A 22,168-nucleotide genomic window follows, 5' to 3' on the forward strand; every position below is an offset into this window, starting at 1 on the left:
TCATACAAGTTAGAGTCCAAAACAAGGGCAAAAGTGTTTGGAAAAGTAGATACATTGGAGACGTATCAAGGCCCGAGGCATACTGAGGGAGGATTCGGACTTTTTGGACCCTGCATGCTTTGTAGCTAGTCCAAGAACACCAGATAAACACAAACCAGCAGGAGTAGGGTATTACGCATCGCTTGCGGCCCGAACCTAGATAAACCCCCCGCGTAGATCTTCTGAACCCGCTCTTTCCACAGCCTCGCGCCCGCCAACCGTAGTAGAAGGGATCCTCGTGGTCCCATAGGTGTCGTTTCCCCCGACAATCTTGCATTACTCGGGTTTTCAAAAGCTACAAAAACAAACACATATAATGCAAATGAGTTAACATCTATGAGAACAATGCGATTAAAACGGAGAAGAAACAACAATGATAAAAATAACACATACAAAAAATCAGAAACTCACCAACAGAAGGTAAAGGAAGAATCCTTTCGCCATCACGGAAAGTCTCTACTTTGAGGTCAAAGCATGAGCTGTCCAGAGTAAATACCATATGATCTCCAGCACGAAGGGCATAATCGTTGCTGAACTCAAACCAAGCACTGCCAGAAAACTTTGAGTAGTTCTGTGACGCCCCCGATTTGACCGTACACTAATCATGCACGCAAATGTGTACGATCAAGATTAGGGACTCACGGGAAGATATCACAACACAACTCTAAAACATAAATAAGTCATACAAGCATCATAATACAAGCCAGGGGCCTCGAGGGCTCGAATACAAGTGCTCGATCACAGACGAGTCAGCGGAAGCAACAATATCTGAGTACAGACATAAGTTAAACAAGTTTGCCTTAAGAAGGCTAGCACAAAAGTAGCAACGATTGAAAAGGCAAGGCCTCCTGCCTGGGACCTCCTAACTACTCCTCGAAGCCGAACTCCATGTAGAATCATCCTCGGGATCTATAGCTCCTGGACTCCAGCATCTGGTTGCGACAATCCGGTATAGAAAGGGGAAAAGAAGGAGAAAAGCAACCGTGAGTACTCATCCAAAGTACTCGCAAGCAAGGAGCTACACTTCATATGCATGGGTATATGTGTAAAGGACCATATCAGTGGACTGAAGTGCAGAATGCCAGAATAAGGGGGGGATAGCTAGTCATGTCGAAGACTACGCTTCTGGCAGCCTCCCTCTTGCAGCATGTAGAAGAGAGTAGATTGAAGTCCTCCAAGTAGCATCGTATAGCATAATCCTATCCGGCGATCCCCTCCTCGTCGCCCTGTTAGAGAGCAATCACCGGGTTATATCTGGCACTTGGAAGGGTGTGTTTTGTTAGGTATCCAGTTCTAGTTGTCATAAGGTCAAGGTACAACTCCGGGTCGTCCTTTTACCGAGGGACACGGCTATTCGAATAGATAAACTTCCCTGCAGGGGTGCACCACATAACCCAACACGCTCGATCCCATTTGGCCGGACACACATTCCTGGGTCATGCCCGGCCTCGGAAGATCAACACGTCGCAGCCCCACCTAGGCTCAACAGAGAGGTCAACACGCCGGTCTAAATCCTATGCACGCAGGGGTCTGGGCCCATCGTCCATTGCACACCTGCACGTTGCGAGGGCGGCCGGAAGCAGACCTAGCCTAGTGGCGTTCCAGTCCAATCTAGCGCGCCGCTCCGTTGCTGACGTCAAAAAGAGCTTCGGCTGATACCACGACGTCGGGATACCCATAACTACTCCCGCGTAGATGGTTAGTGCGTATGGACCAAATGGCCAGACTCAGATCAAATACCCAGAACTCGTTAAGCGTGTTATTTGAAGTAACCGCGAACGCCGACCAGGGCCAGGCCCACCTCTCTCTTGGGTGGTCTCAACCTGCCCTGTCGCTCCGCCACAAAGTAACAGTCGGGGGCCGTCAGGAACCCAGGCCCACCTCTACCGGGATGGAGCCACCTGTCCTTTCAGCCCCCTCGTCAGAATCACTTGCGGGTACTCCTCGAGCAGACCCGACTTTAGTCACCACATGTGTCATGTATATAATGTATATAGTATATACTCGTGATCACCTCCCGAAGTGATCACGGCCCAGTAGTATAGCATGGCAGACGGACAAGAGTGTAGGGCCACTGATGGAACACTAGCATCCTATACTAAGCAGTAGGATAGCAGATAAGGGTAACAACTGTAGCAACAATGACAGGCTATGCATCAGGATAGGATTGACGGAAAGTAGTAACATGCTACACTACTCTAATGCAAGCAGTATAGAGAAGAATAGGCGATATCTGGTGATCAAGGGGGGGGCTTGCCTGGTTGCTCTGGCAAGAAGGAAGGGTCGTCATCACCGTAGTCGAACTGGGGGTCGCCGGCAGTCTCGGGGTCTACCGGAGAGAAGAGGGGGGAGAAACAGTAAATACATAGCAAGCAAGTGCATAACAAGACATAACATGGCAAAGCGCAGCGATAGGAGTGTTCTAACGCAGTGCTACACGATACTGGCGAAGGGGGATAATATCCGGAAAGTTTTCCCGGAGTTAGGCATTTTTGGACAGATGAAACAGAGGGGGAATGTTGCGAGTTCGATAGGTTAGGGAGGTGTGGCGGACGAACGGGCTGCGTATCCGGATTCGTCTCGTCGTTCTGAGCAACTTTCATGTAGAAAACATTTTCATCCGAGTTACGGTTTAAAAGATATGAATTTTCAAAGATTATTTGAATTTCTGGAATTTATTTATTAAATTAAGTTCGAATTATCCAAAACAGTAATGGTGACGTCAGCATGTCGTGTGTGTGACATCAGCAGTCAACTGTGCGCTGACCATGTCACCCTGACATGTGGGGCCCACATGTCAGCCTCTCTAGCTAATTAACTGGGTTAATTTAAACTAAAAAAACTTAATTAGATTGTGGGCCCTACTAGTCAGTGTCTGATTAGGGATTAGTTTAACTAACTAATTTAACTAACTGATTAATTAGTATTTTTATTTATTTTTTAAAAGGTTTTATTGGTGGGCCCCGCATGTCAGCTGCTGGGATTGGCCCAGTCAGCATCGACCGAAGTCAACGGGTCAAAGCTGGGGCCCAGGGGCCCGCTGGTCAGTGACCCTGGGGGTGGGCCCCAGGCGCCACGTCGGATGCCGGCGGGAGGGCACTCCGGCGAGCCCGTTCACGCGCGCTTGGTCGTGTTCGAACGGCCAAGACGATCCGCACCGGATGGTGGTAGTGGTTCGTCCGGAGATGGCCGGAAACGGCATCGGCGGTGAGCTTAGCGGCGGCCGGAGTTCGAGGTTGCACGGGCACGGCGATGGGAGGCACGGGAAGGCCAGATGTGGGGCTCTACGGGGCCCTGCGAGTGCCAGGAGCACGCGGGGACCATCGGTGCGGGCGGAGGAGCTTGGGGTGCGCGAGCCCGGCAGCTATGGCGGACGGCGGCGGTCGGTACTAGCAGGGAAGCTAGCAGGAGAGGAACCGGAGCCCAGGGAGAGAGGGGGGTAGCGGAGCTCACAGGGGAGCCGTAGGGAGTGGCAGCGGGCTCGGGGAGGCTTGGAGCGGCCGGGACGGCGACGACGTTGGGGAGGGAGTCCGGCGAGGCGGTGTTCCGGGCGGCGAGGGCGCGGGGAAGACAACGTTGGGTAGCGCCGGGCGGCGAGGCGTGGTCATTGGGGCGCAGCGGGGAGGCGTTCGACGAGCGGCGTGGTGGCCCGGCGACGGCGGGGGCCAGCGGCGTCGGGGGCGATGACGGTGAGCGCCGGCGACGAGGTTGGGGCGCCGTGCCCGAACCAGTTCGGGCAGAGGGGGGGCGAGGAGCGAGGGGGATCGGCCTCCTCCCGATCCAGATCGAGGGAGGGAGAGGCGACGAGGGGGGGAAAGGGGATAGGGCTAGGGTTCGGGCAGGTGAGTGGATAAGGGAGTGGGGGCGCGGGGTGGGCCGGCCCATTCGGGCGGCCTGGTGGCCAGCTGGGCCGAGGCCCAACGAGGGGGAGGTCTTTCTTCTACTTTTTTTTCTTTCCTATTTTCTCTTATTTATTTTTTGTTTAGTAGTTTTCTATTTTGTTTTATATTTATCTTAGTTTTATAAATTAGGAAAATAGTTTCTAAATTAGTGTTATGGTTTAACCCACTGCCACAAAAAGTTTCACTCCTAACTAAAATAGTTTGATATTTTATAAATGATAAAAGGCATTTAATTAATTAAGTTGCCACTGTTTTATTTATTTTAGGACATTCAAACATTTTTAAGGATGTTGGTTTCTCCACCATTATTATCTATGTATTATTTGTCACACCTGGAATATTTTAGTTTTAATGTTTGAAAAGTTTTATTTTCTTGCTTGATTTTTGAATTTGAATTGGAATCGGTTTCGAACTAACGCGAGATTAGGAACAGTAACCAAGGTGACGTGGCGACATTAACGGGGGATTACTGTAGCCTAATTATCCGGGCGTCACAATTCTCCTCCACTACAAGAAATCTCGTCCCGAGATTTAGGAGCGGTTATAAGGGGGAAGGGATCTGGTTACGATATTCTAACGTGTCTTCTCGGTCTTGGTTACTTTTCTCGAAGAGGTCAATCCATTAAGCTGATGTCTTCATTCCTATGCTCCAGTCATCATGATGAAGTCGGCATCCTTTATTCGGGAACTTCATCGTACTTACGAAAGAATAAAGGGTGGGCATCCAGGGAGAACCGACCTCTGCAAGGTCGACTATCTGGTCGATAACATCGAGGAAGGTGGCGGGAGTAACTCTCGAATTGAAACTTAAGAAAATATTGAGAGCAAAGTAAGGAGGTATCATGGGATGTTTCGTGCGGGCAGGCAATCATTCTATGCTTGAAACAAAGTGCGAAAAGGATTCGGGGCAATGGGAATAAGTATTGCGTCTGATACCAGAAATAGGTCACTGGGCAGGTGGCCCGTGAATTTCATATGAAGTCAAATGCGAGGAATAACTTTTTCAACCTGGGTGTACAAGAGAGTCAGGTTTCGATCCTGTGGAACTGTGGGTTATGGACCCACCATACGGAATAAAGGTAGAAAAAGCGGTGACATCTTGCACGGTCATGATAGCAAGGCATGTCAGAGGGTAGCCTGTTGGTTATACGTCAGCAACATCATCGGTACCAAGGGCGAGGGGCGAAGAGAACCATTTTCCTGCTCGTTGAAACGAGGCGGACCAATAGGCAAAGTTCTCGTCCATCGGTGGTTACCGGAATGTCACCAACCATAGTAACAGGGTCTTACTGACAGAGTTGTACACCGAGGTGTTTGCACAAGCAGGGAATTAATACTGCTTAGATCATAATGATCACCAGAAACGTTAAACCAACCAATGGAAAGGAAAATATGATTATCAGATTAAACAGAACAATGGAAAGGAAAATGTGTTTAAACACATATTTCAGGGGGTATATTCTTCCCAAGGACAATGGTTAGAAGAGAACCATTTAGGTTAGGGAAGAGGAAGTTCATGACATTACCCAAAGAACATTGTTTGAATAATTGATAACGAAAATTTAGCATTGTGCTTCAAATGTTTTTATTGAAGATCGGAGTACCTTAGACATGCTTCAAGATAGCATTGACATGGTCATCAGGTGAAGATTAGACTTTGAAATCACAAAGGATCCATCAGGAATAGTTTGTAGAATAAGTCTTACAATTTCCTCATGGAAGAATGGATAACCTTGCTGAAAAGGAATCTATAACAATAGGGCCAACCGGCCAGGTGTGCTAGGCACGACATCACCTTACCGGGTCACATAAGACCAATGTTATAACTCTTGGAAATATGTTCCAACCATCATATCTGACCGAGATTCAGATCTGATTGGTGTCAGGATAACCCAGACTCAGGATGCCTGAGAAGAAAGGTGCAACACAAATTGTTGAGATGACATTGTAAGATTCTCGAGAATTGAACTATGGAAGCGAGTTCCGAAGAGTTCATCATTAAATCAAGGAGAGGGTGAGGGGTGGCTGGTGGACTCAGCGACAATTCCTCCAGATTTCCAAAAGATGGATTTCCACAAGTATGTCAACAAGGAGATAACATTTGTCAATTTAAATGGTATAATGATGTATGCTCGAGGAAAACATACACAATTAAACATTGGTTGAAAGTTGCACCCGAAATATGGGCTGGGTTGCACGACCAACGTCGGAATGGTGATTCAATAATCAATAGTCTAAGAATGAACGTCCGACCATTAACTTCAAAGGAATAGGGCTGCTAGAAGGGCAGAACCCAAACAGCACCGCCCACTTGTTGGTACCCCGGTTGGAATCAACACGAGGACCCCAGAAAGAATGGTGATGGTGAGAAGTATCACCATACCAAGAATTCTGAAGAGGTGGTGAAATTCTCACAACATAGATGACATAAGAGATGTTAATGTTCCAAGGTAAAGAAGAACAATTGCTGGATAGCAAGGAACTCAAGGTATAACACCAAACACAAACAAGCTTGTGTTGGTGGGAAGGCAATAAAGTGGTCTACGATAACACAGATCATCGAGGGCAAGGATGGTATTTCTCATCATGAACTCAATTGATATCCTGGAAGAGCTCATAAGGTTGATGATGATCACGACACATATGCCGACAGGTTTCATGAAGATGTAATCGAACAGCGCCTGCTCAAGCAGAAGGACTGATGCAGCAAAAGATTATTGGAACTACGGATACAACACCAACTAGGAATCAAGCTTGTCGTTCGAGGTGAAACAATAAGACAAGGGAGATCGACATAAGCTTAGCTCATCGTTGAAAGTTGTGTTCCGGGAAGGACCGGGTAGCGTAGTTAAAAAGTTTGCATGATAATGATATAGCCGATAAGGCTAGGAATGACTTGAAGGATTATTAAACTCGTAAGCAACAAGAATTACTTGAGTTATTGAATCGGAGTGCGGAATCGATTCACTTATCAGTGTTCTCGAGTGACTAATAAATCAGAGCCCGTGGAAAATTGGAATCAGTGAGAATGTAGCACTTGATGAAAAACTCATAAGAAGTTATGCAGTTCCATGATAATCTCGAGATACCAGGGGGTAATACTCGACGACAGATCAAAGTAGAGGGTGGATTGGGGTATTGCTCTATAGAAGACAATTACTTAAACTTGCATAGGAAATGGTATTTAAAGGAGAACATGGTCGGAACCACGATCGCAAAGGATCAATTCACTGATACCAGATGATATTATACCAGGGAAATAGTTATTATTATAAGAAGCTTCCATGATAGGATCTACATCGTGTCCATGGGCATGAACACAAAGGTTCAAGGTCGACTCCCACTTCTCCAATGCATAACCTTTCATTCACTTCTCATTTTTCAAAGAAGTTGTAGTGTTGAAATTTTATCTGGCAAAATACCAGAAGAGTATGACTCATGAAAACTTTCGAGTTCACACATATTATGAAAGGCATAGGTTCAACCCATCAAGGCATCTTAGGAACATATACCACAAACTTCGGAGTAAATATTACAAGCTCGAAAGAAGAGCATTGTTCAAAAAAGATGATACAATTTACCAAAGGCATTATATACCCATGGAAAGGCTCACAAGGTTATTCAATATGAAGGACACTGTCGGATAACATCCAACAAAGGAACCGATGGTCCACAAGGGATCTGATGTGAGCATCAGTACTCAACCAAAGGAAGAAGAATGCAAGGAGATCTGATTATAGAAACAACTGACTAACTCAAAGTTCAAATGCAAAAGAATTATGATTTCCAAATCAGGGGGTCAGAAGCAACGCTCTGATCAAGGATGGATAAGTTGAGTAGGCTTAGGGGTACAATCGATGGCAATTTGATAGGTCGAGATCCAGCTCATGTTAAAAATGATGTCTGAGCCGGAAGGATGAATTCTAGGATCTGATTGAGGATTGCGAGCATTCGCAACATGTTGAATCAATGGACTCAAAAAGATAATGACAAGGGGTGCCAATAAGATTTCGAGACTTATGGGATTAATCATAATGCTAGTAAGCAAGAATTTCAAGAGCAATAGGCTCCTGAGGATTTTTGGAAGATCGAATGGTATTCCGAACACTTTTGTGATATACTTGAATCCACTGGGGATGAGCGGATACTCGGTAAGTGCGAGAATTATCCGTAGGGGTATTCAGGTGACAAAGAACAGCAAGGCAGTAAGCTCAATGATTCTCGGAACAACAGAGATAATTTCGGGGTATCTTGTAATAACAAGATCAACTGGGAAACATTGTATGAATGGCGAGTATACGCGGTTATCCATAGGAGTTTATCGATGAAAGGGAATTGCAAAAGCGATGAACACAAGTTCTCGGGTTATCAGCGGAGAGTATCTTCAGGGTCTTCACGTGCAGCAGACGATCATCAGTAATAAGGGGCTCTCCGGGTGAAAGCGATAACGAGATCCTAATGTTAGATTTAGCAAAATTCACTTAACCCGAATAGAAGAGAGATCAAAGTCCCAGAGTATAGACAAGGAGTAAAAGATCCTAATACCACCCAATGGCGACGTGGGCCCATAAGCCACACAGCCATGTTAGTAAAAGTTTTGTAAAGGCTAGACTCGACTTCGGCCAAGGAGTTTGGAAGGGGGATTCCTACAGGCAGTCGGCTCTGATACCAACTTGTGACGCCCCCGGTTTGACCGTACACTAATCATGCACGCAAATGTGTACGATCAAGATCAGGGACTCACGGGAAGATATCACAACACAACTCTAAAACATAAATAAGTCATACAAGCATCATAATACAAGCCTGGGGCCTCGAGGGCTCGAATACAAGTGCTCGATCACAGACGAGTCAGCGGAAGCAACAATATCTGAGTACAGACATAAGTTAAACAAGTTTGCCTTAAGAAGGCTAGCACAAAAGTAGCAACGATCGAAAAGGCAAGGCCTCCTGCCTGGGACCTCCTAACTACTCCTCGAAGCCGAACTCCATGTAGAATCATCCTCGGGATCTCTAGCTCCTGGACTCCAGCATCTGGTTGCGACAATCCGGTATAGAAAGGGGAAAAGAAGGAGAAAAGCAACCGTGAGTACTCATCCAAAGTACTCGCAAGCAAGGAGCTACACTACATATGCATGGGTATATGTGTAAAGGACCATATCGGTGGACTGAACTGCAGAATGCCAGAATAAGGGGGATAGCTAGTCATGTCAAAGACTACACTTCTGGCAGCCTCCCTCTTGCAGCATGTAGAAGAGAGAAGATTGAAGTCCTCCAAGTAGCATCGTATAGCATAGTCCTATCCGGCGATCCCCTCCTCGTCGCCCTGTTAGAGAGCAATCACCGGGTTATATCTGGCACTTGGAAGGGTGTGTTTTGTTAGGTATCCAGTTCTAGTTGTCATAAGGTCAAGGTACAACTCCGGGTCGTCCTTTTACCGAGGGACACGGCTATTCGAATAGATAAACTTCCCTGCAGGGGTGCACCACATAACCCAACACGCTCGATCCCATTTGGCCGGACACACATTCCTGGGTCATGCCCGGCCTCAAAAGATCAACACGTCGCAGCCCCACCTAGGCTCAACAGAGAGGTCAACACGCCGGTCTAAATCCTATGCGCGCAGGGGTCTGGGCTCATCGCCCATTGCACACCTGCACGTTGCGAGGGCGGACGGAAGCAAACCTAGCCTAGTGGCGTTCCAGTCCAATCCGGCGCGCGCCGCTCCGTCGCTGACGTCAAAAAGAGCTTCGGCTGATACCACGACGTCGGGATACCCATAACTACTCCCGAGTAGATGGTTAGTGCGTATAGACCAAATGGCCAGACTCGGATCAAATACCCAGAACTCGTTAAGCGTGTTATTTGAAGTAACCGCGAACGCCGACCAGGGCCAGGCCCACCTCTCTCCTGGGTGGTCTCAACCTGCCATGTCGCTGCGCCACAAAGTAACAGTCGGGGGCCGTCAGGAACCTAGGCCCACCTCTACCGGGATGGAGCCACCTGTCCTTTCAGCCCCCTCATCAGAATCACTTGCGGGTACTCCTCGAGCCGACCCGACTTTAGTCACCACATGTGTCATGTATATAATGTATATAGTATATACCCGTGATCACCTCCCGAAGTGATCATGGCCCAGTAGTATAGCATGGCAGACGGACAAGAGTGTAGGGCCACTGATGGAACACTAGCATCCTATACTAAGCAGTAGGATAGCAGATAAGGGTAACAACTGTAGCAACAATGACAGGCTATGCATCAGGATAGGATTAACGGAAAGCAGTAACATGCTACACTACTCTAATGCAAGCAGTATAGAGAAGAATAGGCGATATCTGGTGATCAAGGGGGGGGCTTGCCTGGTTGCTCTGGCAAGAAGGAAGGATCGTCATCACCGTAGTCGAACTGGGGGTCGCCGGCTGTCTCGGTGTCTACCGGAGAGAAGAGGGGGAAGAAACAGTAAATACATAGCAAGCAAGTGCATAACAAGACATAACATGGCAAAGCGCAGCGATAGGAGTGTTCTAACGCAGTGCTACACGATACTGGCGAAGGGGGATAATATCCGGAAAGTTTTCCCGGAGTTAGGCATTTTTGGACAGATGAAACGGAGGGGGAATGTTGCGAGTTCTATAGGTTAGGGAGGTGTGGCGGACGAACGGGCTGCGTATCCGGATTCGTCTCGTCGTTCTGAGCAACTTTCATGTAGAAAACATTTTCATCCGAGTTACGGTTTAAAAGATATGAATTTTCAAAGATTATTTGAATTTCTGGAATTTATTTATTAAATTAAGTTCGAATTATCCAAAACAGTAATGGTGACGTCAGCATGTCGTGTGTGTGACATCAGCAGTCAACTGTGCGCTGACCATGTCACCCTGACATGTGGGGCCCACATGTCAGCCTGTGTAGCTAATTAACTGGGTTAATTTAAACTAAAAAAACTTAATTAGATTGTGGGCCCTACTAGTCAGTGTCTGATTAGGGATTAGTTTAACTAACTAATTTAACTAACTGAATTAATTAGTATTTTTATTTATTTTTTAAAAGGTTTTATTGGTGGGCCCCGCATGTCAGCTGCTGGGATTGGCCCAGTCAGCATCGACCGAAGTCAATGGGTCAAAGCTGGGGCCCGCTGGTCAGTGACCCTGGGGGTGGGCCCCAGGCGCCACGTCGGACGCCGGCGGGAGGGCACTCCGGCGAGCCCGTACACGGCGGCGAGCCTCGGCCGTGGCCGGAATTCGGCCACAGGGGTCCGTTTCACGCGCGCTTGGTCGCGTTCGAACGGCCAAGACGATCCGCGCCGGATGGTGGTAGTGGTTCGTCCGGAGATGGCCGAAAACGGCATCGGCGGTGAGCTTAGCGGCGGCCGGAGTTCGGGGTTGCACGGGCACGGCGATGGGAGGCACGGGAAGGCCAGATGTGGGGCTCTACGGGGCCCTGGGAGTGCCAGGAGCACCCGGGGACCATCGGTGCGGGCAGAGGAGCTCGGGGTGCGCGAGCCCGGCAGCTATGGCGGACGGCGGCGGTCGGTACTAGCAGGGAAGCTAGCAGGAGAGGAACCGGAGCCCAGGGAGAGAGGGGGGTAGCGGAGCTCATAGGGGAGCAGTAGGGAGTGGCAGCGGGCTCGGGGGAGGCTTGGAGCGGCCGGGACGGCGACGACGTTGGGGAGGCAGTCCGGCGAGGCGGTGCTCCGGGCGGCGAGGGCGTGGGGAAGACGACGTTGGGTAGCGCCGGGCGGCGAGGCGTGGTCATTGGGGCGCAGCGGGGAGGCGTTCGACGAGCGGCGTGGTGGCCCGACGACGGCGGGGCCAGCGGCGTCGGGGGCGATGACGGTGAGCACCGGCGACGAGGTTGGGGCGTCGTGCCCGAACCAGTTCGGGCAGATGGGGGGCGAGGAGCGAGGGGCGTGGGGATCGGCCTCCTCCCGATCCAGATCGGGGGAGGGAGAGGCGACGAAGGGGGGAAAGGGGATAGTGCTAGGGTTCGGGCAGGTCAGTGGATAAGGGAGTGGGGGGCGCGGGGTGGGCCGGCCCATTCGGGCGGCCTGGTAGCCAGCTGGGCCGAGGCCCAGCGAGGGGGGGGTCTTTCTTCTACTCTTTTTTTCTTTCCTATTTCCTCTTATTTATTTTCTATTTAGTAGTTTTCTATTTTGTTTTCTATTTATCTTAGTTTTATAAATTAGGAAAATAGTTTCTAAATTAGTGTTATGGTTTAACCTACTGCCACAAAAAGTTTCACTCCTAACTAAAATAGTTTGATATTTCATAAATGATAAAAGGCATTTAATTAATTAAGTTGCCACTGTTTTATTTATTTTAGGACATTCAAACATTTTTAAGGATGTTGGTTTCTCCACCATTATTATCTAGGTATTATTTGTCACACCTGGAATATTTTAGTTTTAATGTTTGAAAAGTTTTATTTTCTTGCTTGATTTTGGAATTTGAATTGGAATCGGTTTCGAACTAACGCGAGATTAGGAACAGTAACCAAGGTGATGTGGCTACATTAACGGGGGATTACTGTAGCCTAATTATCCGGGCATCACAAGTTCCCTCGATGCTTAAAGTCTGAAGCATAAGATCTACTCTCATAAGTGAGAATAGCAGGCTCAGTCCTCTTGTGCTTGAAAGTTGTTGCAATATTCCTGTGCTCCTCGATATAATCGGCTAAGAAACCCCTCACATTGCATGGGATGTACTGGAAAAAAACATGAAAGAACCCAAGACAAAGTAAATATAGCATGAAAAAGAAAATTGCACGTCCATCATGCTAAAAAATTAGACATTTAACAAAACAGCAAACGTTCATATTAATCAAGTTGATATCATTATTGACGGTTTGGATGGGGGAATCAAACTGCATAGATTACTGGAAGAAGATACATGCAGGAAATCAAACTGCATTCACAAACTATATTTACAGCAAGACACAAACAAATAAAAAAAGCACATTCATCATAGTTAAAATGCACAAATTTTACAGCATCAACTACTGATATTAACCTTGCTGTTATCGTAATTTAAAGTTTAGTGAGGTAGATATGTTGGTTTAATTTTAAGGCATTTAAACTACATAGAAGCTAACTAAATAGACAATTTTAACTATACAAACAAAGTACTGATCCATAAAAATCAAAATTTAGGATTCGAACTACTATCTTCATAAATAGTACACTTGCACACAGTTTGCATGGACATCAATTTCAACAAGCAGGAATTACATGAACTACACACTACCACAGTACCGTACTAAATAATAGAGAATTTGCAAGCTCACACAAAGGTTATGAAAAAAAGATAAAAAATTGTAAATTGATAAGATGAATACAACTCACCATCCACCTAAAGCAATACTCATCAAGGACAACATCGAAAACTTCTCGGACTTCATCAGCTGGCACAAATGGAAAGCATGGGGCGCCAGGACAACGAAAAACTGGGCAAACCATACTGTAAAAAGAAAAGAAAGGGTTATTCTACATTAATAACTTTAAAAAAAGATGTTATTCTCAATTTAGATGAAATAATAATTACAAATGATAAAAGAATATTCTACATTTCACAACAGCAAAAGATTCAAATCAATCTCAGTGCTATCAAGTGTAAACCTAGAATCTAAAAAACTAATTCCTAAAATTCAAATACTGAAATTAAAAAAAAGTTGCACATTCATGATACTAAAACTTGCATGCATTACACAACAGCAAAAATTATATACAAGTATTGATCGTAGTATAAATACATGAAGATTTCAACTTATATGAACTACAAATTACCTAACTCAATTCACACATAGAAACCACAAAAACTTGCATCCTCATAATACTAAAGTTGCACACATTTCATAAAAGCAAAAAAAGATTCATATCAATCTTAGTGATATCAAAGTATAACCCTAGAATCTAAAAAGCTAATTCCTAAAATTCAAATACTAAAACTTGCACGCATTATGCTACAGCAAGATTTATACATGGGTATTGACATTATCAGCCTGTACAATTAACTTCCTTGACATTAAAAAAAGTTGTTATTCTCAATTTAGATGAAATAATAATTACAAATGATAAAAGAATATTCTACATTTCACAACAGCAAAAGATTCAAATCAATCTTAGTGCTATCAAGTGTAAACCTAGAATCTGAAAAGCTAATTCCTAAAATTCAAATACCGAAATTAAAAAAGTTGCACATTCATGATACTAAAACTTGCATGCACTACACAACAGCAAAAATTATATACAAGTATTGATCATAGTATAAATACATGAAGATTTCAACCTATATGAACTACAAATTACCTAACTCAATTCACACATAAAAAGTATAAAAACTTGCATACTCATAATACTAAAGTTGCACACATTTCATAAACGCAAAAAAGATTCATATCAATTTTAGTGATATCAAAGTATAACCCTAGAATCTAAAAAGCTAATTCCTAAAATTCAGATACAGATATTGACATTATCAGCCTGTACAATCAACTTCCTTGACATTTTGTGAGCATATAAATCAGAAATTGAGATGATTGTAAATGTACTACAAAATAAACACAACACCCACCTAAACTAGACAGATTGACATGAACGAATAACTTAAACTAGAAGTAAAGTAGAACATCACCTTTTGGAAGAAATTAAATTTATAACATGAACAAAAAACTACAAGAAACGCAGAAAACCTCCCTAAAAGCACAAATTACAAAACTCATGATTTGGAACTAAAATTGCAACTTCACGCAACTTAAACTTGCAATTATTGCTCTAGAGCAAGTAAAAATGCGATAGTATGAGCATGTAGATTTACATTTTCATAAGAAACAGAAATAATCGGTACCATTAACTACACATAAATACGTTGTCATGAAGAAAGAAAATAAAGTAGAACTAAAAGAAAACACCTCCCTAAATGCAGAATTCAGATTGATTCATGATTACTAATGGAATTGCATTTACAGGCAAGTAAAGTTGCAGTCATTCTTTAAGAGCAACGAGCATGTGAAATTGAGAAAGACAATAAGACAACAAGGTAAGTACAGGTTTCCCATCAACGAAGAACTTAAACTAGAAGTAAGGCAGAACACCTCCTTTTGGAAAAATTAAAAAAAGACATGATTACAACTAAATTTGCATCTTCAGAGAGCTAAACTTGCACACAGTTTGCAGCCCCAAATTCAACTTCTTAAACGATCATAATATAAATTACATGAAGATTTCAGCCTATACAAATTACAAATTACCTGACTCAATCCATACATAGAAACTATTAAAATACCTTTGATTCATCAATACCAATTCACAAAACATAAGAAGTTGCAGATATTACAACCAACAAGCATTTAGTCATGCAGAGTCCTACTGATCTAGGTATGCTTTCACATCAGAAACAAATAAAAAACATAAAAAATGAACAAAACTGACAATTATATCTGCTCACATGAAGTGGGGAGATCTTGATTAGTTCATAAAACCTCAACTTACTCATGCATATGTTCAGTGGATTCTAAGGAACTTGCACATCAAAAACCTACAGAAACTGCAGACTCAACACTGAAAATGTATATCCACACTTGAAAATTTAGTCGTGCAAAAGGTCCTATGGATTCTAACGAACTTGCCCATCAGAAAACTATACAGCAGTCAACCCGTATATCTAGTCAACATGCATGCTGATATCAAGCTACTACTAGGACTATAAAGTTCTCCAGAAAGTGGACATGCTTTCGCATCAGAATTCCTCGAACAACAAACTAATACATTAATTCTCTATGTATTTGACCTAGAATCTACATCAGATTAACAAATATAGACACAAAAGATTGGATCTTTTGAGACATACAAGACACCCAGAATATCAAATACAGACCTACTCAGACCCTGTACATCAAAAACCTTAAACATACTCAGATTCCAGGCTCTCCTCCTCACATTCATAACTTAAAACAAATATCAAATAAAAAATGAAAACCCTAACCAAACCCGATATTGGAACAAAAACTAACAAACACATCTAATTAAACAGACCATAAACCTAGCTACTACTACTCGAACAAGAAAAGAACCTCAAAAACCAAGATCTGACCACTAAAAACAAATAAACACACACGATTTGAATCGGAGATATGAGCAAGAAACCCTATGGAAAACAGGAAAACAACACAATAATAAGAACCAAAGGAGCACAAATACCTCAAAAAGACTACATGCAGCAACCGCAATCCGTTCAGCAGCGAAGCCCTCCGACTACAAACACCTGCAAACACCATACAGGAAAACAGAAAAAAAAACACCCACGCAATCAGATACAATGGAGAAAAGGAGTAAATCAAGCAAGAAAACAAGAATCAGATGAAGAACAATCCGCAGATGGAGCAGATCGAGCAAGAACACCACGAACCCTAGCTCTGGTAAGGAAGGGGAAAAGACAGAGGAGAGACTGAGGCGGAGCGGTCGGGGGGGAGAGTGACTGACAGAACCAGAGAGGAGAGGGGATAAGAAAAGAAGCCACCGACGCTCGGAATTCCTTAAGCGGGTTGGGTGCTAGGCTACAAAGCCTGTTAACGGGCGCGCACACACGCATAACGGCGCCTGCGAGGCAGAACGAGCCCAACAAAAAAATCGACTGGCCCAGAATCACTCTCAGTCGATTTTCAACAGGCCCAAACAGTCACCAACTACAGAACAGAAAAAAAAACTAAATTACGAATCTCAAAGCACAATCCAACGATCAAAAATTCGACTGACTGAAAAGTATTTTTTTGCGGGGAACTTTAGAGAGCTTTATTAGATGAAAGCATTCGCTGGACAGTCAGCCAGAAGGCTGCTAACCAGGAAGCTAGGTGTGGAGTCCAGCCAGCTTTCGGTCACGTTAAGCGTACATGCACGCTTAGCACACAAATGTGCAGGACCATCAGCGGCTCTTATTACATGAGAAATATGAAAAGACAAAAGGCTAGCAGAGATCTCTCTAATTTCTAAGAAAATTGGTGCTACTACCGAAAGATCGGTGTCGCTAGAGTTCCAGAGGTTAACTGCCTCAAGACAGTCGGATTCCACTCGCACGTGCATGTAGCCTCGAAGCTTGGCGAAGATGACACCCTCCCGCAAGGAGAGCACTTCAGCAATGAAGGGGCCGTGACCCCTAGATGGGGTTTGCACCATGCGCCCAGGAATGCCGAGGAAGAGCGGGCCACCCCCCCCCCCCCCCCACGCCGACGACACCGGCATCAGCATATATTGCAGCATCAGTATTGATCTTGATATGATCATCTTCGGGGGGCCGCCACCCATGACCTCGCAGAGGTACGAAGCTCTGTCGAGGGATATCCAACAGTGCAAGGTCCTCACGGATGTGTCGGACCGAGGCAGCTGGATCGATAGTCTCCTGATCATGTGTTCTTCTATTATGAGACATCCAAATGGCCCACATGACGGTGATGATGATGGCATGGTCCTTGTCAGTGAACCGAAGATCAGCTAGGATATCGCGTGCCCAAGTAGTGGGATGGAGCAGGGGCAGATTGATATCAAAGAGTAGCCTTGCTTCCTCCCAAAACCGCTTTGCATGAGAACAGTGGACGAGAGCATGCATCAAGTCTTCGTCCATAGCCAGGCAAAGCTTGCATAAGCTAGTATCTCTGATATGGCGATGATGGAGTGTGCATTCATCCGGAATGATTCCTCTCAGCACCCGCCACCAGAAGACACGTAACTTTGGAACAACTTTGAGCTTCCATAACGATCTCCACATCTGTTCTTCATTCGTTGATGGCCCCGATATCTGCCCTTCTTCTAGAGCTAACCGCTCTTTCTGATTCACTAGAGCTCGATATGCTGTTTTAACAGAATAGATGCCAGATCTCTCATGTGCCCAAGCAAGAAAATCCTCCCCGCCGCCCTGACGGAGTGGGATATTAAGGATTGCCTCTGCGTCCGGTGCGATGAACGTCGCGCGAACCAGGTCGCGTTTCCAGGTCCAGTTGTCCGAGTCAATGAGCTCGCTGACCATCGTCACCGTGGGGGATGGCGGCCTGAACAGAGGCCGCATGGTTGTGGTCGATGGGATCCATCGGTCATCCCAGGCCAAGGTTGAAACCCCATCACCAATGCGCTTTATAAGACCAGCACTTAGAGCTGCTCGCCCGGCGATGATGGCACGCCATGTAGCTGAGGCAGACTTGGGTGTTGGCGCTTGCATGAAATCACAGTCCGGGAAGTACCTTCCCTTCATCACTCTTGTACACAGGGTGTCTCGTTTTGTTAGGAACCGCCAGCCATGCTTCCTGAGAAGCGCTAGATTAAATTGTCGCGGGTCCCGGAATCCCATCCCTCCCTTGATCTTAGGTGTAGCAAGTTTTTCCCAAGCTATCCAGTGTAAAGAGCGTCGATCCACGGAGCTCCCCCACCAATATTTTGCCATGCTTGAGGTAAGATTCTTGCACACTTTCTTGGTCAAAAGAAAACAAGACATGCTGAAGGTCGGTATAGCTTGCACAATTGGTTTGATTAGAGTCTCTCTACCTGCACAAGCAAAGAACCTTTCAGACCAGCCCTGCATTTTCCCTTTCGCCCGATCTCCAATATGCTCGAACGTTCCGCTCGTAACTCTCCCAACAGCAGTGGGGAGACCAAGGTATCGTTCAGAAAAGGCTTCTGAGTGCACATTCAGAAGCTGTTTGAGACTCCCTCGTAGAGTCGCCGGTGTGTTTGGGCTAAAATAGATGGAACTTTTTGCTCGATTCACACACTGGCCGGAGGCCTCGCCATATATTCTGAGGATGTCATTCAAACGAGATGCACTTTCACTGCTCGCCTTGATGAAGATCAAACTGTCATCAGCGAATAGAAGATGATTGACCCATGGGGCTCTGAAGCTTACGCGTATGCCGCGGTCAATATACTTGCCATAATGCTTCAATAGAGAAGAAAAACCCTCGGCACAGATCAAAAAAAGGTATGGTGATACCGGGCAGCCCTGTCGTAATCCTCTCGAGGGGGTGAAGTAAGGCAATAGTTCTCCGTTAACACTAACAGAGAAACGGACTGAAGTGACGCACTTCATTAGTAATCTGACCAAATTGCCAACAAAACAAAGTCTCACTAGCATAGCTTCGAGGAAGTGCCACTCCACTCGATCATAGGCTTTCATCATGTCCAACTTGATTGCACACGAGAAAATTTTCCCTTTCTTCTGTCTCTTCATCGTATGAACACTTTCGAATGCCACAAGTACATTTTCCGTGATCAAACGCCCTGGAACGAAAGCACTTTGCTCCTCGCTAATAATCTCATCCATGCATGGCCTCAGCCGATTGGTTATAGCCTTGACAGCAATCTTGTATAGAACTGGGCATAAAGCAATGAGACGATACTGGGAGATGTTCTGTGGATGGCGTACCTTAGGAATAAGCGTGATAGCAGTGTCATTTAGTCCAGCAGGCAGCTCACCACCATTAAGAAAATCAAGCACCGCCGGGACTATGTCATGCTTCAATAGCTCCCAGTGACGCTGATAGAACCCAGCTGTAAATCCATCCACCCCTGGCGCTTTGGATGAAGACATCTGAAATAAAGCTACTTGAACCTCAGAGGCTTCAAATGGTTTACATAACATAACATTCATGGCCGGCGTGACCCGGTTTGGTACATACGCTAACAGTTCCTCGCTGTTGCTGTACCCTTGAGTTGTATAGAGAGCCTGGTAAAACTCAATGATCTCTTCCTTGTCCTCATCTCCAGATGCGCAGAAAGAGCCATCTGACCGCTGCAAGTTAGCGATCTTATTTATGCGTTTGCGTTGCCTAGCTTGCGCCTGAAAATAGGCTGTGTTGCGGTCGCCTTCGCGTAGCCAAGGAACGCGTGACCGCTGCTTCAACCATATCTCCTCGAGTTTAAGTGCTTCTCGGAGCTTTGACATGGTAGCTGTTTCTTCCTGTGAAGGCCCCCGTCCGACTGACTGACAGCGCAGCCTGTCGAGTCGCTTCTGAAGCTGTCGGACTGTCCTTGTTAGGCATCCAAATTCTCGGACCCCCCAAGGCATGAGCTTGCGCTGCAGAGCCTCGAGGGCGTTCATTACGCCGTGCAGACCTGGTTGCCTGGCTTGTGCTCTCCAAGTTTCGGTCACCAGCTGCTCGTAGTCATTATGAGACTGCCAAATATTCTCATAACGGAAAGGTTTCGAAGTATGTGAGTTGCTGTTGGGATGTTGTTTTCGCAAATCCGCAAGTACAAAACAATGATCCGACTCAATGGAGCAGATATGACGCACTTTGACATACTCGATTTTTTGTCTGAATTCCTCATTAGCAAACACTCGGTCTAGCCGAGCTTTAACATTGGCATCACCAGATTGCCGGTTATCCCATGTGTAGGGGACACCCGACCAACCTAGGTCCTGCAGCTCACATTCATCAGTGGCTTCACGAAATGCTCTCATTTGCCATTCCGGTCTCGCCGTCTGACTGAAGTGCTCATCCCCATGAAGGGTCTCATTAAAATCACCCATGCACAACCAATCCGCGTGCGGCAGATTATGCAGGGTCCGTAGGAACCGCCAGCTGTGATGTCTGTTTTCAGCTCGTGGCGCTCCATAGAATCCAGTGAATCTCCAACTCACCGAAGCATCCAATGCATCGCGCACCACAACGTCAATGTGGGTCGAACTGTAGTTCTTGAGTTCTACTGTGACATCTTTGGACCAGAAGAGACCCAGGCCTCCACTTAACCCCGCGCTGTCAACAGCAAAGCAACCAGCAAACCCTAAGGTCTGTTGAAGTCTCTCGACATGTTTCCCTCTGATCTTTGTTTCCATAACAAAAACCAGGACGGGCCCTTCTTGCTTCACCACGCTGCGAAGCTCTCGAACTGCCTCGGGGTTCCCAAGCCCCCGGCTGTCCAACTTAAGCATATCATTGGGAAGGGCAGGGCTGTCCAGCAGCCTCTGCCAAGGTTCCAGAATTGGTAGGCGTAGGTTTCTTCTTTTTTGGTACACTCACTGTACCCTCATCCTCAGAGCCTTCTCCCTCCCTGGGAGCATCTGTAGCTACGATCTCCCCCCCCCCCCACCAACATCATTTGCTGCATGATTTGTCAAGAGTGGAACTTCAATTCTGCGGTAGACTTGGTTTGGGGGCCTCCCTTTCGCTTTGGAGCATTTTTACGTTTCACAGGGGAGTTCACCTCGACACCATCCTCCGCTGCAGTGCTAGAGTTCTTGGTATCGTTCCTGCTCGGTTTGGCCTATTGTGGCTTCGAGGATCCCTCAGACGAAGCAGCTCTCCGTTTCTCTTCTGGCGGCCTCAATCCTTTTCCGAACGGCAAGTCGCCATTCTCATCTCTCGTACCAGGAGTCGGGCAGAGCAGATCGGAGTGGCCCAAGCGACCACATGAGAAGCAAAAGTGAGGTATATTTTCATACTGAATATCATATAGATCTGTAGTACCTCTCCTTGCAGAATTGATCAAAATCCATCGTCGCAGTGGTTTGGCAACGTCCAGAGAGACGCGAGCACGAAGATATCCTCCTGCGTGATCGAAGTGGATTGAACTTGCCTCCTTGTCAATCTGTTTTGCTATCGCTTTGCACCATGATTCATCGCGCAGATTGAACGGGAGATTAACTACCCGGGCCCAGACCTTTAACCTGTCGAACTGGAGCTCCGACGGGCACATGCAGTCGTCAAATTCTGAAAGTATGGCCGCGTTCTTGCTGATGTGCCATGGGGATCCGTCCCATACACAATCTCTATCTCGTTGCGTCGCAAACTCCGCAACAAACGTGTTTTCTCCCACTAAGCGGAAAACCAGACCCTTAGGGTTACCCCATGCAGGTCGGAGGGCGTTCGAGATGGTGTTGATGTGAAGGATATTGCGATGTAAGATCTTCCCTGCCACCATCCACCTCTCCGGCGCCCCTTCAACACGATCATCTAGCACCAGGGGCGTCGCCTCTTCCTCCGTGATGTCAAGCTTTCCAAGTTGCTCCTCCAGGCGCGCCCTAGCAGTCCTCGGCGACAGCGTCTCCGCCGCCGCCCGCTGCCGCTTCCAGAGGGTGTCGCCATCCTCCGGCGGAAATCCAGTGCGCCCCGCCGAATCGATCTGCGGGCGCCGTCAGAGTCCGCCAAACCCTAATCACCAGAGCGTTTTAGGGTTTCCAGAAAAACTGCTATCTGTGGTCAACGTTAATTCGAGGCTCTCGGCAGCTCACGTCGGCAGCTGACTGAAA

General features: G+C 46.3%; 1 protein-coding gene and 2 long non-coding RNA genes across 3 annotated transcripts; all 3 read right to left on the reverse strand.

The window, feature by feature from the left end:
- Window positions 1-570: 570 nt before the first annotated feature.
- Window positions 571-2,811, reverse strand: LOC141041793 (uncharacterized). The gene is made up of 2 exons (XR_012203370.1): window positions 2,297-2,811; window positions 571-971 (listed from the first exon to the last, which is right to left on the reverse strand). It is a non-coding gene; the product is annotated as an uncharacterized lncRNA (long non-coding RNA).
- A 9,591-nt stretch (window positions 2,812-12,402) lies between these two features.
- Window positions 12,403-16,468, reverse strand: LOC109736120 (uncharacterized). Its single transcript, XR_002226314.4, has 4 exons — window positions 16,343-16,468; window positions 16,135-16,198; window positions 13,282-13,396; window positions 12,403-12,644 (listed from the first exon to the last, which is right to left on the reverse strand). It is a non-coding gene; the product is annotated as an uncharacterized lncRNA (long non-coding RNA).
- Window positions 16,469-18,450: 1,982 nt separating this feature from the next.
- On the reverse strand, window positions 18,451-21,769 carry LOC141041300 (uncharacterized). Its single transcript, XM_073507435.1, has 5 exons — window positions 21,765-21,769; window positions 21,580-21,652; window positions 20,213-20,884; window positions 19,343-20,092; window positions 18,451-18,465 (listed from the first exon to the last, which is right to left on the reverse strand). Exons 1-5 carry the CDS (start codon window positions 21,767-21,769, stop codon window positions 18,451-18,453), a joined length of 1,515 nt encoding a protein of 504 aa, XP_073363536.1.
- Window positions 21,770-22,168: the final 399 nt, after the last annotated feature.

Source organism: Aegilops tauschii, chromosome 2 (genome assembly GCF_002575655.3).
Source record: "Aegilops tauschii subsp. strangulata cultivar AL8/78 chromosome 2, Aet v6.0, whole genome shotgun sequence".
Lineage (NCBI taxonomy): Eukaryota > Viridiplantae > Streptophyta > Magnoliopsida > Poales > Poaceae > Aegilops > Aegilops tauschii.

Excerpts from the sequence above, each read along its gene's own strand:
- LOC141041300 (XM_073507435.1), bottom strand. Across the intron at positions 20,885-21,579 it reads TCCAGTTCGACAGGTTAAAG|AGGCTGCTGGACAGCCCTGC; the intron begins GTCTGGGCCCGG and ends GAACCTTGGCAG. Across the intron at positions 20,093-20,212 it reads AAAAAATCGAGTATGTCAAA|TCTCATAATGACTACGAGCA; the intron begins GTGCGTCATATC and ends AATATTTGGCAG.